The sequence below is a fragment of the Chiloscyllium plagiosum genome, chromosome 12 (genome assembly GCF_004010195.1).
Source record: "Chiloscyllium plagiosum isolate BGI_BamShark_2017 chromosome 12, ASM401019v2, whole genome shotgun sequence".
Lineage (NCBI taxonomy): Eukaryota > Metazoa > Chordata > Chondrichthyes > Orectolobiformes > Hemiscylliidae > Chiloscyllium > Chiloscyllium plagiosum.
The window spans coordinates 5,771,348-5,788,784 of NC_057721.1; the positions used below are offsets into that span (position 1 = coordinate 5,771,348).

At 40.0% G+C, this 17,437-nt stretch overlaps 1 protein-coding gene across 12 annotated transcripts in view; it reads right to left on the reverse strand.

Moving 5' to 3' along the window:
* Positions 1–17,437, reverse strand: part of zc3h13 (zinc finger CCCH-type containing 13) — a 93,040-nt gene that overhangs the window by 6,864 nt on the left and 68,739 nt on the right. For 11 of the 12 annotated variants that reach the window (XM_043700336.1, XM_043700329.1, XM_043700335.1 and 8 more), the window contains 3 exons: positions 14,343–14,804; positions 9,170–9,319; positions 1,227–1,427 (listed from right to left, as the gene is read on the reverse strand). In XM_043700336.1, coding sequence (XP_043556271.1) covers positions 1,227–1,427; positions 9,170–9,319; positions 14,343–14,804 — 813 coding nt within the window. The remainder of the gene's footprint in view (positions 1–1,226; positions 1,428–9,169; positions 9,320–14,342; positions 14,805–17,437) is intronic. The other variant, XM_043700338.1, reaches the window with a different exon arrangement.

Sequence of the window (17,437 nt, forward strand, 5' to 3'; positions counted from 1 at the left end):
ACTGATCCCTGCGGTACCCCACTGGTCACTGCCTGCCATTCCGAAATGGAGGCGTTTATCACTACTCTTTGTTTCCTATCAGCCACCAACTTTCAATCCAAGTTAGTACTTTGCCCCCAATACCATGCACCCTAATTTTACTCACTAACCTCCTGTGTGGGACTTTATCAAAAGCTTTCTGAAAGTCCAGGTACACTACATCTACTGGATCTCTCTCGTCCATCTTCAGAGTTACATCCTCAAAAAATTCCAGAAGATTAGTCAAGCGTGATTTCCCCTTCATAAATCCATGCTGACTCTGACCTATCCTCTTACTCCTATCCAGATGTGTCATAATTTCATTCTTTATAATAGACTCCAGCATCTTTCCCACCACTGAGGTCAGACTAACTGGTCTATAATTTCCTGCTTCCTCTCTCCCACCTTTCTCAAAATGTGGTACAACATTAGCCACCCTCCAATCCGCAGGAACTGATCCTAAATCTTTCGAACTCTGGAAAATAATCACCAACGCATCCACGATTTCTCGAGCCACCTCCTTCAGTACCCTGGGATGTAGACCATCAGGCCCGGGGAACTTATCAACCTTCAGACCGAACAGTCTCTCCAACACCAATTCCTGGCAAATATAAATTCCCTTCAGTTCAGGTCCTTCAGCCACTGTTACCTCAGGGAGATTGCTCGTGTCTTCTCCAGTGAACACATCTGAAGTACCAATTCAATTCTTCTGCCATTTCTTTGTTCCCCGTAATATATTCCCCTGTTTCTGTCTTCAAGGGCCCAATTTTAGTCTTAACCATTTTTTTGCCTTTAACATACCTAAAAAAGTTTTTACTTTCCTCCTTTATATTTTTGGCCAGTTTACCTTCGTACCTCATTTTTTCTCTGCATATTTCCTTCTTAGTAATCCTCTGTTATTCTTTAAAAGCTTCCCAGTCCTCTGTTTTCCCACTTATCTTTGCTATGTTATACTTTTTCCTCCACTGTCATCCCTGCTTTCTTCCTTTTTGGAATGAACTGATCCTGCATCTTCTGCATTATACACAGAAATATCCGCCATTATTCCTCCACTGTCATCCCTGCTAAGGTGTTGCACCACTGAACTTTGGCCAGCTCCTCCTTCGTAGTTCCATAGTTCCCTTTATTCAACTGAAATATTGTCACTTCTGATTGTACCCTCTCCCTCTCAAATTGCAGTTTGAAGCTTATTGTATTATTATCAATACCTTTGGTGTTGTTCATGGCAGCCCGACAAGTTTCATTGACCTTGGCGAACAATTCTGCACCAGCCAAACGCTTGGATATTCCAGCTCGTAACAGGATTGCTCCGGGTGTGAACTTTAACAGAGCAGCTCCGGGCTCCCTCGGCTCTTTAGGCTGTTTGGGCAACAGACTCGACCAATCGACATCAATCACATCCATAGGATCTACAAGATAAGCTTTTGTCTTCAGTTTACTGTGTAAAACACATTTCTGAATCAAATGACAAGTTACTAACACATGTATATCCTGAAAAGCATGCAAGTAGCAAATAAAAATTCTCACTCAACAGACATTTCAAGTTCTAGCATAAGGTGTTTGGAATCATCTGTTCATACAAATACAGAACCCTTAGCACCTCGAGGATTTTCAATTCGCTCATGTAGCTTATTTGTCTATATTGTACATTTGAGGAGAAACTGAGGTCTGCAGATGCTGGAGATCAGAGCTGGAAATGTGTTGCTGGAAAAGTGCAGCAGGTCAGGCAGCATCCAGGGAATAGGAGAGTCGACGTTTCGGGCATAAGCCCTTCCTGAAGAAGGGCTTATGCCCGAAACGTCGACTCTCCTATTCCCTGGATGCTGCCTGACCTGCTGCGCTTTTCCAGCAACACATTTCCAGCTATATTGTACATTTGCCTATTAGTAAAAACACAGCTATACTGGTCTGTACTTAAAATACTGTAATTTGCTCTAGAGAATGAGAACTATACACATTTACAAAGCAACAGTTACTCCTTACCACAGAAGGTTATTCCAAAAATTTATTTTACTGTTAATCATATATTTATTTCTTTCCTGTTAGTGATGTATGATTTCTACTATATGTCCTCTTGGATAGTGAGAGACATGTTAAGGAAATCAAACATGGCTTCAGGAAGAAAAAGTAATGTCCTACAAAATTAATTGTGTTATTTGAAATGGATGGATGAGGAAGTCAGGTTGAGATTGTCTCCTTTGAATTTTAACAGTACTATGAAAGAGGCTTCTCTCTAAGCTTCAGCCTCTGGCATTTATGGAAATACATGAACTATGATCTAGGCTGTGTGATTTAAGTACATTTTTGATGTCATTTAAGTTTAGATATTTGGAATGAATTAGTGAGATATGAGATATTTTGTGTGTCTGAAAGGTTCAAGAATTATCTTTCAAATATTCATATAGCTATGGTGATTTATTTTAAAAGTGTCTGAGAGCTAGCTTTCAGAACGATTGGGTTTTTATATACATTAGGTGTGGGTTGACAATGAATGGTAAACAATTGTGCATGAAGGTCTGTTAGAAATTTCTGGACTTAGTTTTCTTTTCAATTTTAGGGAAAAGTCGCATAATTTTGAGACCATTTCCAGTTGTAGTTTCAGTTTTGGAGCGGTTCTGAAGTCGCCCTGTGGTGAAGGTGTATGTATAAAGTGGTACTTCTGAGTAAGGAGAAGACAGTTAGGTTTGTTAACACTAGATTATCTTAGGGTAAGGAATTAGTTATAGCTTCAAACCAAAAATGTTTGCATAAAACCCTGAAGAGGATATTTGAAGCTGAGTACATTTAAACTCATGCGTTTGATTGCTCCAGGAAGAAGCTCTCAATTTTCCAGACTGGGAATTGGGGTCATAATTAACTTAAACTGTATTGTGATGCAACAAAAATATTTTTCTCTGGTGTAACCACTATACAAAGGGTTGTTTTTGGAGCTGGAAAACAGCACTTTAAGATTAATGGAATTATTCTTTTATCATGCTTTAAAAAGAATTATATACGTTTGTGATACAAGTAAACAGACTGATTTTATTCTTTTATCTTCATTTTCTTAAAACTTTTGTTTTATTGTTAAAAATCAATCTGCAATATCATATTGCTTATACTTCAGACCACCTTTTAAAAACAAATAAACCAAAATAAGCCAGATTTTGATCTGAAAGTTGACTTGTCCAGTAAAAACTTCACCAAGGATCATAATAACTGCAAAAGCGAGTTATAAATACATTTGAGTCTGTGTGGAAATTGGTAGCAACTTGAAGAAATCATGTTTGGATTGTTGTGCTTGGCTAATTCAGTGATAGTGAGACTTTGGAAAACGTGCAGAAGGGGACCACAGGATTAACTGCTCATTTAAAGCATCTTAGTTGTCATGATGGGCTAAAGAATTGGAACTTTTGCAATATTAGAGAAAGTTTTGTTTGGTTTGGGGGGGGGGGGGAATGTCTTCTGGTTAAGGTTTATAAGATGGTGTATTACAGCTTACAGTTTGTTTTGATTACAAATGTTAGGGAGGATCAGAGTCACAATTTTAAGGTGTAAATGGAAGATCTAGATTAAAATAAAGAACTGGAAGATGCAGATGACTGGTTGAATGCTTTCAAGACAGTATTGCATGTGGTTTTGGTTGAGGAAGATGTCAGCTGTTACAAAAGATGGGCACAACAGAGGAGTCAGGGTCAAAGTGATTTGACCTCATGGGCTAGACAGGACCTTCCCAAATCTTCCCATCCCACTGTGGGCTGAGTTTTTACCTGATTTCTTACTGCTTCTAGGAGATCACATTATTCTGGGTGGGGTAAGCGTGCATATATGTTGTGTTGCACAGGCATTGCGATTGTATGGGGCTGAATTGACTAGAGGATCTTTGTTGGTTTATTATTTGTATGTATGTTTCTGGTAATCCAAAATCACATCACTGAAACAAGTGCTGCAGGGGAGTGAACGTATGGCAAATTCTGAATTGATCTAAACAATGTTTTAGTAAAATATGGGGGATACCTTACATGGCAGCTTTATGAATATTTTTCATTCCAGCATTGCTCAGTGCAGCCCAAAAATAGCAGTGGAATGGATTAAAAGATTATTAATGATCATACAAGACCTCTTTCTTGCTAGGTACATTTACTCATTTAGCAACCAAATAGATTTGCATCTTTATGAAATGACAAACGAACAGACAGAAAAGGGAGGCCGAATGCAAAAATAAAACAGCTTTCGTAGCTCACATGCAACTTTGATTCATTGAGAAATTAAACTACAAGGTTCATTGATATGTTAAGATGATTTTCTTTATTTAACATCTATAATTCCACCTGCACTGGTAATTTTACAAGAAACTTATCTTTCAGCTAAATTACTGAATACTTATGAGGAATAGCTGAATTGACACACACCTCCACAACACTGCCCAGGGCCCCAGCTTAGCTAGGTCAATTGCAGCACCAAAATCAGTACCCCTGAAATCAGCTAACACAATGTAATAGTGTAGGAAAGCATAGGTTAACCACTTGGCACAGATGCTTGATTATGCAGGACTTGAATATTACTGAGAAAAGAGACATGCTTCAAAGCTGTTCATCACACACAGAAAACTGGAATGGACAGGTTATCTTGAGGAAGGTTTGAACAGACAAGACTTGTATCCACTAGTATTTATAAGAGTAAAATGTGATTTGATTGAAACAAGACATCTTGATAGGATGGATGTGGAGAGGATGTTTACACTTGTAGGAGAATCAAAAACTAAGGGTCACCCGTTTAAATCAGAAATTAGGTGAATTTTTTCTCTCCCAAGAACCATCAGTCAATGGAATTCTCTGATCCAGAAAGCTACCAAAGCTGGGTCGTGAGCCCTGGGTGCTCTCATCCTTAAACTGCAGTGGAAGCAGAGTCCTTGAATACTTTCAAGGCAGAGGTGGATAGATTCTTGATAATGCACTTGGCATGAGGAGTATAAAATGAAAATCTTCAACAGCATCCCTCTTCTACCCAGCAGCCTCTTGTTTATAAGAGCATTGTTGGATAAGTAGCACAGAGCACTCTAGGAACTGCACTCGAGGAATATACTGCCTTGATTTAGTACAATGTATTGAATATCTATGCAAACTGAGCAGTAATAACCGAATATAGAAGTGAACTTTTATATCTGTCTTGCGTAATAAAGGGTAGCAGAGTTTCAAATTAGATCATCTAATTGTTCGGGTAGCAAGGATCACATGATAGCAGCCTTTGGATCATCAACCTTCCAATTACACAGGTATGAAACATTTTAAAAGTTTTATCACTTAAAAAAAACCCGAGTAGCAGTCTGCACAGGCTGCGTACATGTTTTCCGAATGTCATTCTATTTTTAAGAATATAGACTTCTATTAACTTAGTGTCAATATTTAATACACTATTGGGCTACTTTATTTTTAGTGTCCAACTGAATATGGTCAAATTGTTGATAAATTCAATACCAATTAGTAATCGAACCTCAGGTTCACCGGTCCCTCCTGATTTATGGGATATTAGCTTCATTTTTACCCAGGTGGCTACCAGAGCTGTCTGAGTTAGGTGCCTAACTTCTACATAAAATTGATCAACAGTATCACAAAGAAAAACATAGATGGAACTCTGTTATATTTCAAGCTGAAACAGCATTGAAGCCCTGACATATCAAAAGACTTGCTCTAGAACACAGATTCTTCACAAAAAATGTTCATCAGTTCATGTAGCTATCCTGCAGTTAACATTGAGAATACCACTGCATATAGACACAGTGAGCATGCATTTAGAAGTGGCCTGCCATTACGTAAAGAATAACCTGATTGAAGAATTTCAATATCCCGTAGAAGCAGACACATTCTCCAGTGTTCCATTACAGAGTGGGTGTGCACGCACGTGTGTGTGTGTGTATGTGGGTGGGGTGGAGGGTGGGGGAAGGATGGTTTGGTGCATACCCTAGGGCTCGGAATGATCAATAAAAGATATACTTTGTTTAAACTATGTGGTGACAGAGACATTCCTGCACCATAACTTGCTGGGGTACAGAAACAACATGCTTATGATTAATTTTGATTTCTGGTCGAAGAAACAAATGAATTTGTAGGAGTGAAATTCAGTTGAATACAAAAAGCCTTGGATTTAGGAGACAAAAAAAATTAAACTCAATGTTGGAAAATTAACCCACCTAATTTTACCCTGCCAAGGATCATGCATTTTATCACCTATTGGAAGGGTGCAATTCTATTGAGAATGTCATCGAATGTGTGGTAAGCTGTGGTAATGCTCACTCTCAGTGATTAAATTAAACATTTTGAGGATCCTAATGGATAGACACTGTACAACCATTTGAACATAATTCATAAATACAATCAGAATCATAGCAATACTCATATAAAGAACTGTAAGACTGCACACGAAGAATTGAAATTCTCACAAACTTATTGATCACCAGAGAATGGCTATCACTGTGCTCCGCTCCCCACAATTGTTTTGTCTGCAGTCAATGTAATTATTTCAAATTAACATTTGAATAACAATAATTGGTCAGTAACCAACAAGTTGAATTTAAAATCATAAACATTAGAATATTGCCAAAAGAATTTTGCTTCTGCTTTCTCAAACAGATCATATGTCTAAAGAAAGTTCAAATATTTTGACTAGCAAGTACAAGGGGATGTTCTCAACCAGGCATAATATGAAAGCTTGGCTAGATTTCCGACACTTATTCCAAAACTAGATGACTGATTCCAAAAACCATGAAATAAAGTGAAACAAACTTGCAAGGACTGAGTGAAATATTAAACTGACATAATTGAATAGTAGCAGTGCAAACTGCTAACTGAACATCCCTTTCTTGCCCTTGTAAGCCATGACTGCTCATGGCAAAATAAAAGAACTCTAAAGTGACTCCCTATGTGCTCCATTGGTTAGGGAAATGTTATGGTTTGCATTTCCATTATGAGGAGACCTATATTAAAAGTGACTGCATCTAATATCCTGGGCAGGGGTTTACTAGAGCTCTTCGGGAGAGTTTAAACTAGTTTGGCAGGGGGATGGGAACCGGAGCTACAGATCAGAGGATGGCATAGCTGGTGAACAGGCAGACACTGTGCAGAGAGTCTCTGAGGAGAGAGAGACAGTTGATAGGTCAAAGTTGCAGTCAGTGTGATGGGTTGAAGTGTCTATTTTAACACTAGGAGTATCAGGAATAAGGGTGATGAACTTAGAGCATGGATCAGTACTTGGAGCTACGATGTTGTGGCCATTATGGAGATTTGGATATCCCAGAGGCAGGAATGGTTGTTGAATGGTTGTCCAGGGTTTAGACGTTTCAAAAGGAATAGGGAGGAAGGTAAAAGAGGTGGGAGAGTGCCATTGCTATTCAGAGATAGTATAATAGCTGTAGAAAGGGAGGTCATCGAGGAGGGTTTATCTACTGGGTGGCAGTCAGAAACAGGAAAGGAGCAGTCGCTTAACTGGGAGTTTTCTATGGACCCAACAGCAAGACAGACATGGAGGAGCAGATAGGGAGGCAGATTTTCGAAAAGTGCAGAAGTAAAAGGGTTGTTGTCATGGGTGACTTCAACTTTCCCAAATTGATTGGAACCTCCTGAGTGCAAATAGGTTGGATGGAGTAGAGTTTGTCAGGTGTGTCCAGGAAGGATCCCTGACTCAATATGTAGAGAGGCCAACTAGAGGGGAAGCCATATTGGATTTGGTGCTGGGCAAGAAACCAGGTCAGGTGTCAGATCTCTTGTTGGGAGAGCATTTTGGTGACAGTGATCACAACTCCCTGACATTTACTTATAGAGCAGTGAATGTGGTATATATGGATTTTAGCCAGGCATTTGATAAGGGTCCTCAAGGTAGGCTCATTCAGAAAGTAAGGAGGCATGGGATACAGATATTTGGCTGTCTGGATACAGAATTGGCTGGCCTATTGAAGACAGAGATGGTAGTAGATGGAAGGTATTCAGCCTGGAACTCGAGACCAGTGGTGTTCTGCAGGGATCTGTTCTGGGACCTCTGCCCTTTGTGATTTTTACAAATGATTTGGATGAGGAAGTGAAAGGGTGGGTGAGTAAGTTTGCCGATGACAGGAAGGTTGGCAGAGTGGTGTATAGTGTGGACGACTGTTGTAGTTTGCAATGAGACATTGACAGGATGCAGAGCTGGGCTGAGAAGTGGCAGATGGAGTTCAACCTGGAAAAGTGTGAAGTCATTCATTTTCGAAGGTCAAATTTGAATGCAGATTATAGGGTTAAAGGCAGGATTTTTGGCAGTGTGGAGGAACAGAGGGATCTTGGGGTCCACCTCCATATTTCCCTCAAAGTTGCCACCCAAATTGATAGGGTTGTTGTGTTGGCTTTCATTAGAAGGGGGATTGAGTTTAAGAGCCACAAGGTTATGCTGCAGCTCTATAAAACCCTAGTTAGACCACACTGAGAATATTGTGTTCAGTTCTGGTTGTCTCATCACAGGAAGGATGTGGAAGCTTTAGAGAGGGTGCAGAGGAGACTTAGCAGGATGCTGCCTGGACTGGAGGGCATGTCTTATGAAGAAAGGTTGACGTAGCTAAGATTTTTCTCATTGGAGTGAAGAAGGATGAGAGATGACTTGATAGAGGTGTCCAAGGTGATGAGAAGCATAGATAGAGTGGACAGCCAGAGACTTTATCCCCAGGGCGGAAATGGCCATTATGAGGGGGCATAATGTTCAGGTGATTGGAGAAAGGTTTAGCGGAGGTGTCAGAGGTAGGTTCTTTACACAGAGAGTGGTGGGTGTGTGAAATGCACTGCCAGCAGTGGTAGTAGAGTCAGATACATTAGGGACATTTGAATGCTTTTGGATAGGCACATGGATGACAGTAAAATGAAGGGTATGTAAGTTAGTTTGATCTTAGAGTAGGATAAAAGGTCAGCACAGCATTGAGGGCCAAAGGGCCTGTACTGGGCTGTTCCACATTCTATTAATGCAATCTTATTTAGTATAGTAAATGGGGCACTTGAACACGGCCAGATGCATCACATAGAGAATATTCAATTTAGATTTTATAAACACATTGTTATTTCTTAACCATTTTCAAAAGATTAATCATTTTAAAATTAGACAATGAACATACATATCCTACTGGACAAAAACACAGTGCAGCTTTTTAAAGGGGTACCTGATATTTTTTCTTCATCCTGGTTCTCTTCTCTTTTTTCTGCATCATCTGCCAGTATTTCATCCAGTTCATCATCACTAATTGGCTCATATTCCTCACAAGACCCTGACACCGAGTACTGCGCATCATCGACTTTCCCATCTTGCTCACCTAAATGCAAAGAAAAATGCATGCTGGTGGCTGAGTAATGAATGAACAGAAGAACCTCAGATGCACACTCTTTTCACTCCGTTCTCAAAAGAATTTAAATACAACAGAATTTCGGTGGAATCCTTTACTTCTTAGGTACAATGCTATTAAAACTACTTATCTCAGATTGATAATCACAAGGTCCAATTGCTCACAGTGACTGCACGATCCAACAAACGTGTGTAACCATGGCCTTCATATATGTGCCGTGACCCCCCTACCCCCTCCTTTGTTACACTTCAGAAAGTGAACAGTAACGCCCACTTTTTCCATCCATTTAAATTATTAGAAGCCAAAGAGCATCAATGGATCATTTCAACACTATTTATCTAGTTCGACAACCTACCGGTCTATACCTCAAAAGAAAAAGTGCATGTGAGTGTCTTTGAGCAGCCTCTGGAATCATACTAAGATCTGCCTTTCGAGCTTGATTGCAACTTGAGTGCTGCTGTGAAGGCAACACTAAGGCAACACCAAGTACACTTTTTAAATAAAACACCTTGTACATGGTGTACGGGCATGGTAGTCTCTGTCGTATTCATTATTCACCCTTAAGTGACCTTAAAAACGTGGTGGTAAGTTGCCTTCTTGAACAATGTGGATCAGTGTACACAGTTGTTAGGTAAGAAGCACCGTGAAGTTGACCACAACAATGAAGGAGTAGCGGTCTATTTACAATTTAGTCTAATAGAAGACTTAGAGGGGAACATGCAGGTTGTGGTGTTCCCATGCAATTGCCATCCTTGTCCTTCCAGACAAAAACTGAGGGAAAGGGATAAAGAAACCCTGGTGAGTTACCACAACACAAACTATAGATGGTAAGATGGGTAAGGTGCCAGTTATGTGGGCTGTTTTATTCTGAACAGCACTAAAAGGTAAAGGGTTGAGCTGTCAAATGAATTATACACTTCACACAAAACTTCAGCCTATTTCCATTACAATGCAAGAAACAAGTTCCCCTTTATTATCTGATCATGACCTCATAACAACAGCACTTACAAGCTCCATAACATTCTTTCGACTTCCCAAGCAAAGTATGCCAAACCCCTTGGAATGGCAACTTTGCATATGCAAAGGTACACACAGACATAATCCAGCACATTCACTGAAGCAAGCACAGATATGTGACCAAGGTTTTCAGATAACAGGAGAAATGGTAAGCATTTTAGAGATACATCATCATCACCAGCACATGTTGTGACACACAGGAGAATCAAGTCAAGTTTCAAACCTGCTTGATAGCTGGTGATTGGAGAAACTGCAGCCAGATACATGCATACCTACAGATCTCATGCTTAGGTTGAATCAGATGGCAATCCATTACCAAGAGTTGTTTGGCAGTATCACTACTGACCGAACCGGTCAAGTCCTAAAGGACACTGCTGCTAGACTGGGTCTGTGGCAGGTGGTGAAGGAACCAAGAAGATGGGAAAACAAACTTGACTTCATACTGCTGCAGATCCAGTTCACCAGGATGGTATCAGTAAGAGAGACGACTGCGCAGTCCTTATGGAGATGAAATCTTGTCTTCGTGTTGAGGAAACCATCTGTTGTACTGCGTGGAATAATCACTGTGATCACTGCGATAGACTTTGAACAGATCTAGCAAGTCAAGACTGAGCAGTGCTATAGACCAACAGCAGCAGGATTATAATGCAACCCAATCATGGCCCAGTGACTTCCCCACTTACATTACCAAGTCAAGCGATGAACTCCAGTTTAACGAAGAGTGCATGCCCGGAGCAGCAACAGACATACCCTAAAAATGAGGAGAAACCTGGTGAAGCTACAAAACATGTGTGCCAAATGACCTGAGGAAGTGACAGACAATTAAGCAATGCCACAACTAACAGATAAAAGCAAATGCTTTGACAAAGGGTCAGTTAGACTCGAAACGTCAGCTCTTTTGTCTCCTTACAGATGCTGCCAGACCTGCTGAGATTTTCCAGTATTTTCTCTTTTGGTTCCACAACTAACAGATCTGACCCAAGTTCTGCAGTCCAGCCGCATCCAGTTGAGAAAGGTGTTGGACAATCAAACAACTCACTGGAGGAAGAGGCTCCACAAATATCACCATCCACAATGATGAGGGAGCCCAGCACATCAGTGCAAAAGATAAAGCTGAAACACTTGCAACAAGCTTCAGCCAGAATCTCGGCCTCCTCCTAAAGTTCCCAGCATCACAGTTATCAGTCTTCAGCCAATTTGATTCACTCCACTCCATCAAGAAACAGTTGGAGGCACTGAAATACTGCAGAAGGCTAAGGGCACTGACAACATTCCAGCAACAGCACTCTGTCCAGACCATGCTGCTCCCCTAGCCTAGCTGGTCCAGTACAGTTAGAACATTGGCATCTATCCGACAATGTGGAAAATTGACCAGGTATGTCCTGTACGCAAAAGTCAGAACAAATACAACCTGATCAATTACTGCCCCATTAGTCTACTGTCAATCACCAGTAAAGTGATTGGAAAGTATCATCAACAATGCTATCAAACAGCATCTTCTCAGCAACACTGAATCTGGGTTCCATCATTACAATTTCGTTCAAACATGGACAAAGGAACTGAATTCTAGAAGTGAGGCGACAGTGATTGCTGTGGCCATCAAGGATACATTTGGTTGAGTTTAACATCAAGAACTCTGAGCAAAATTGGAGTTGATAGGATTCAAGGAACAAAATCCTCTGCCTGTTGGAGACATACTAGCAAAAAGGAAGATGGTCGCCATTATTGGACGTCAGTCAACGAAGGTCTGGGACTTTCCTCAGGGTAGCGTTCAAGACCCAACTATCTTCATGCTTAGTCCGATTCACAACTCCTTTAATATTGAAATAGTCCAAGTCCAAATGCAGAAAGCCTGGACAATATCTGAATGTGGGATGAAAAGTGGCAAGTAACATTTGCACCACAAAAGCACCAGGTTATGACCATCTCCAACAAGAGAGAATTTAATCATCAAACCTTGACATTCGATGCATTACTATCATTGAATCCTCCACTATCAACATCCAGGTAGGTTACCATTGACCAAAACTGAAATGGACTAGCCATATAAATAGAGGCTAGAAATTCTGTATGAGTGACTCATCTGTTGACTTCCCAAAGCCTGTTTACCAACTACAAGGCAATTCAGGAATGTGATGGTATATTCCCCACTTGTTTAGATGAGTGCAGCTCCAGAAGAAGTTTGCCACTCTTGATTGTAACCACATCCACAAATAGTCACTCCCTCCACCAATGCTGAACAGCAGTGTGTACCATCTACAAGATTCGCTGCAGACATTCGCCAAGGGCTCTAACACAGCATCTTCCAAACCCACAACCATTACTATCAAGAAAGACAAGGGTGATAGACACATAGGCACACCAATACTGCAAGATTCCCTCCAAGTCTCTCGCCATCCTGACTTAGAAATATATTGTCATCCCTTCAGTTACTGGGTCAAAATTCTGTAACTCCCCACCTTATGACATTATAAATCAAAGACTGGTGCAGTTCAAGAAGATAGCTCCTCACCACAATCCCAAGGAAATTAGGGAGGGGCAATAAATCTTGGTCTTACCAGTGAAGCTCATATGGTGTGAATAAATTAAGTATAAACTTCAGGCACCACAGACCTGATTATGATGTCTAATCCATGTCCCATAATGACTTGGATGAGGAAAGTAAATGTACTATAGCCAAGTTTGCAATTGACACAAAAATAAGTAGGAAGGCAAGTTGTTGGGATGACACAGTCCCATAGAAGGACTTGGGTTAAGCAAGTGGGCAAAAACTTGGCAGATGGAATATTGTGTGGGAAACTGAGAGGTGGTCCACTTTGATAGGAAGAATTGAGGAGCTGAATATTATTTAAATGGTTTAAAGACTGAAGAAAGCTACAGCACCGAGGAAATTGGGAGTGTAGTCAAGGTAACTGTGGGAGTAGGTGGGTTTGTAGTGGATATCAGTCGACACCTTCTCCCAAGAAATGGAAACACTGAGGTCAAGGAGTGGAAAAAGGGAGGTGAAGGGGGGGGGGGGGTCAGAGACAGTCAAGCTGAACGTGAGTGACGGATGGATACTGGAATTTAAACTGATCAATGCTTCCAATTCTGATTGAATTCTACATCTGGTTTGAAAGGGAGAAATGTGGGTCCAAGACTAATTTTTGAAACTTAATATGTGGACATGGACGTGGAAGTTGAGCTAACTGAAGTAATCTGGGATAGTAGGTTAGAAGACAGATCAGTAGAGAAGCGGCAAACATTTAAAGAGCTATTTTGGAACATTCAGAATAATTACATTCTTACTAAAGTTGTTTACGAGGGCATAAAACCGAAGGAAAGACATAAAATTGTGTAAAGGTGAGCGCAGTTCAGACGACCGGTCAAAATTCAAAGAGTGCAGAGAATTACTTAAAAGGTCAATTGAAGATTAAAAGGACGTTCACTATCGTTGGTAGGTTCAGGATAGGAAAATGTTTTAAAATTAGGGGCCACCCTTTATGAAAGGGGATTTTTTTTTCTCTCAAAAAGATATGACTTTGGACTTTCTACTTCAGAATGATGGAGGCTGAATTATTAAGCATTTTGAGGAATGGATTTTTGTTTGGCAAGGGAGTCATTATTACCCTAGGCCTTGAAATGTCATTCAGTATCTGGATCAATCATTCTTTCTGGCATCACATTTCAGATCCTAATAACTCATCACCTTAAAAAAAAACTCTCATCTCTCCTCTGACTCTTGTGCAAATTACCTTAAATTGTGTCCTGTGGTTGCTGACAATTTGGCTGGTTTTGCCTGTGGGACAGTTTCTCACCATTTACCCAATAAAAGCACTGCAATGTCACTCTATAACTAACCACTAGAAGGAACGTGGAACAAGAAACTAGAAACTAGGTAATTTTGTCACTTATGCAAACATATGTATCATTGATTCATGCTTGGTTCAATTCAGACTTTTACGTAAATATCCTCTATTCTATAATAAAACGCTACCTTCAATGCCATCAATGGGTTCATCGGCTTGGTTCTCATCATTCTCTGGCTCTTTCACCAACTCATTCACATCTCTTTCACTGCTTAACACAGTTGCAGTTTCAACTTGCTCAAATTGTTTGTCAGATTCTCTTCCTGGTCTTGGCTCAACTCGGGGCTGTTCCAATGTGGAAGCAGCCTCCAGAGTTCGTTCCTTGTCTTTATCAGATACTTCTATTGGTGGCTTCTCCCTCTCTTTGTTGACCTCTCTTCGCCGGTCTCTATTTCTGTCCCTGGTCTTAACCCAGTCTCGGTGTTCCCCATCCCGTTCCCATTCCCTTCTCTCTCGTCTTTCACGATCTCGGTCAAGTTCACCCTCTTGAAGCTTTTCTCTACTCTCAAAGGATCCAGCGCGGGAGCGACCTTGTCGATCAGATTCAGGGGAGCTTCGTCTAGAACTGTGACTCCTTGAATCTTGACGATCTATAAAACACATTAAGATCCATTACTCACTTAAATGAAAGTACATTTCCGAAAGTTTTCTCCCATGAAATGTAGAATATTTTATTTATCAAGGGAATGGCACCAGCTGCTCTGACCAATTACGTGATGGCACCATGCAGTGTCTTTCCCCAATCAAGATCTGCAGTCACACTGACACAAATAGAACATTTGGCAGTCAATTCATCAGACATGCCAGGCTCTCAAATAAAAACTGAAGTTTTAAATCATAAGAAAATCTGGAAAACAAATGACATGCTTGATCTATTGCGTTTTCAATTCCAAAATGCCCTTGCTGTGTTACAAAGTCCTTTTAATTTAACAAGTGCATCACAATATAATACTGCAAATGTTTCTGCACTATTGTGTTAAGAAGCAGGGATGGATTTTTGCCATACCTTTATTTTCTACCATTGTCATGCAATCCTTTGGCATCTCAGAACAACACAAATTAAAAAAAAAGGCAACTTCCTAGGTGCATCAACAATGTTCCAGTTATAGTAATATTCTTTCAGGCTAACCCTGAAAGCAGTGTCCAAGGCAGGTGTCTTAATATCCAGAAAAACATGAGCTTGATAAAGAGTTAAACTTGCTATGTATTAGGTTATATCCTTAATTCCAGAACTATGCCCCCTGCTGTGTCATATTAATTTTTCTATTTTTCACCTGAACAACTCTAATTCAGCATAAGATGCACTAAATTACCAGTCTCACTCAAAGAAGGCAAGCACAGGAAAGCGAAAAATGCCAATTGCCATAGTGAGGGATGCCTTTTGAATGAGAAGGTTAAACAAAGGCACCAGCTGGTCTCAAAAGAGAATGCAAACAAAAATCCCATGACATTACTTTGAAGAAGTAGATTATTATCTCATATCTTGGCGAAACTAACTCTCAACCAACTTCACTGAAACAAATCAACTGATCATTATCACATTGTGTTTATGGCATCTTGTTGCGTTCAAATCGACCGCATATCTTCCTGCATTACAAACGACACGATATTTAACAATACTTAATTGGCTATAGAAGGATCTTTGAAGCAGGTCATGAAAGAAACTGTATTAATGCAAGCCCACTTTGTTTCTCTTCTGCAGTTTACTGTAGAAGAAACCATCTTCCGACCCGGGAATGTTTGAGGTGTGAAACGGAAATTGTTCCATCTCTCAGCACAAACGTACCATTTTGAAGAAGAAGAAAACTTTCAAAATTAAGTCATTAAAAAAAAACAGTATTTCAATGGAGAAATTGAAATGCGTCCAGCACTATAGACCATTAAGTGAACATTGTTCATAGGAAAGATAATAGAACCCTTATTCATCCTATTGAAAAGAACAGAAGAACATCCAGAAATGAGAAAAACAAGGTGAGGTCAAAACTAAGGGGCATAATTTTTAAGATGAGAGGAGAAAGATTCAAAAGGGACCCGAGAGGCAGCGATTTCAAACAGAGGGTGGCTCGTGTGTGGAATGAACTGTAAGAGGAAGTGGTAAATGCAGGTATAGTTAGAACATTTCGATAGGAATATAAATGGGAAAGGTTTAGAGGGATAGGGGCCAAGTGCAGGCAAGTGGGACTACTCTAGTTTGGGAAACTTGGTCGGCATGGACAAATTGGACTGATGAGTTTATTTCCTTGCTGTATGACTCTATAATGAATAGTCAGCATGGATATCAAAGGAAACATTTTGCGTGACTAATGTTATTGATTTCTTTGAACAGTTGAAAGACAAAATAGATAAAGGTAATGCATTTGATGCGATTTATCTGAATTTTGACTGTCTTCAAGACGGAAATCAGAGTGGGAATAAAGGATAGTTTTTCCAAACAGCAGAATCGAGACTTGATGTTCCATCTGCAACCACAGCTGTTCACAACTGACACAAAGAATTTGGATTTTGGAGTCAAAAATACTGTCTCAAAATGTACTTTGCACCAAATTGGAAGGAGATGTGGTGGTGGAATTGTCCATACTGAAGACTTCTATACCAAATTACAGGAAGGTATTAATAAACTCAGAGTGGGAAAATAATTGGCAATGAAGTTGAACTCAAATAAATGCAAGTAGCACATTTTGAAAGAAAGAATAGTAGCAATTTAATACTTGACATGTGGGATACAGGAACGAGAGAGACATTAGAGAATAAATGCCTCAACTGCAGGAAGTTACAGCACAGGTTAGTTAGGTCATCAAAAAAAAAAGGAATAGAATTGATAACTAGGGAGTTACGTTAAATCCGTACCAAGCTTTGGTCAGGCTTCATTGAGACTACTGCATACAATTTTGGTTGCCATAAAATAAAAAGGGTGCAGTGGCACTTGATAAGGTACAGGGAATACCTACAAGGATCACCTATTCAATCTTAATTTCACTTGCAATAACATACAGACTTCTATTTTAGTGGATAAAGAAGAGGTCCAAATATTTGAAAGTAAGCTTACAATGATGTCCTGGAACATGGGATTGAAGACAAGTACAACATAAATGACAGACAATGACAATAATTATGATGAAATTTCTGGATTGGATCAAAAGGAAGGAATTGGGTTTTATACATATACAATCGTGTCCAAGGATCTGCATCACACAACATTCTGGCAAGCAGTGATAACTGCAAA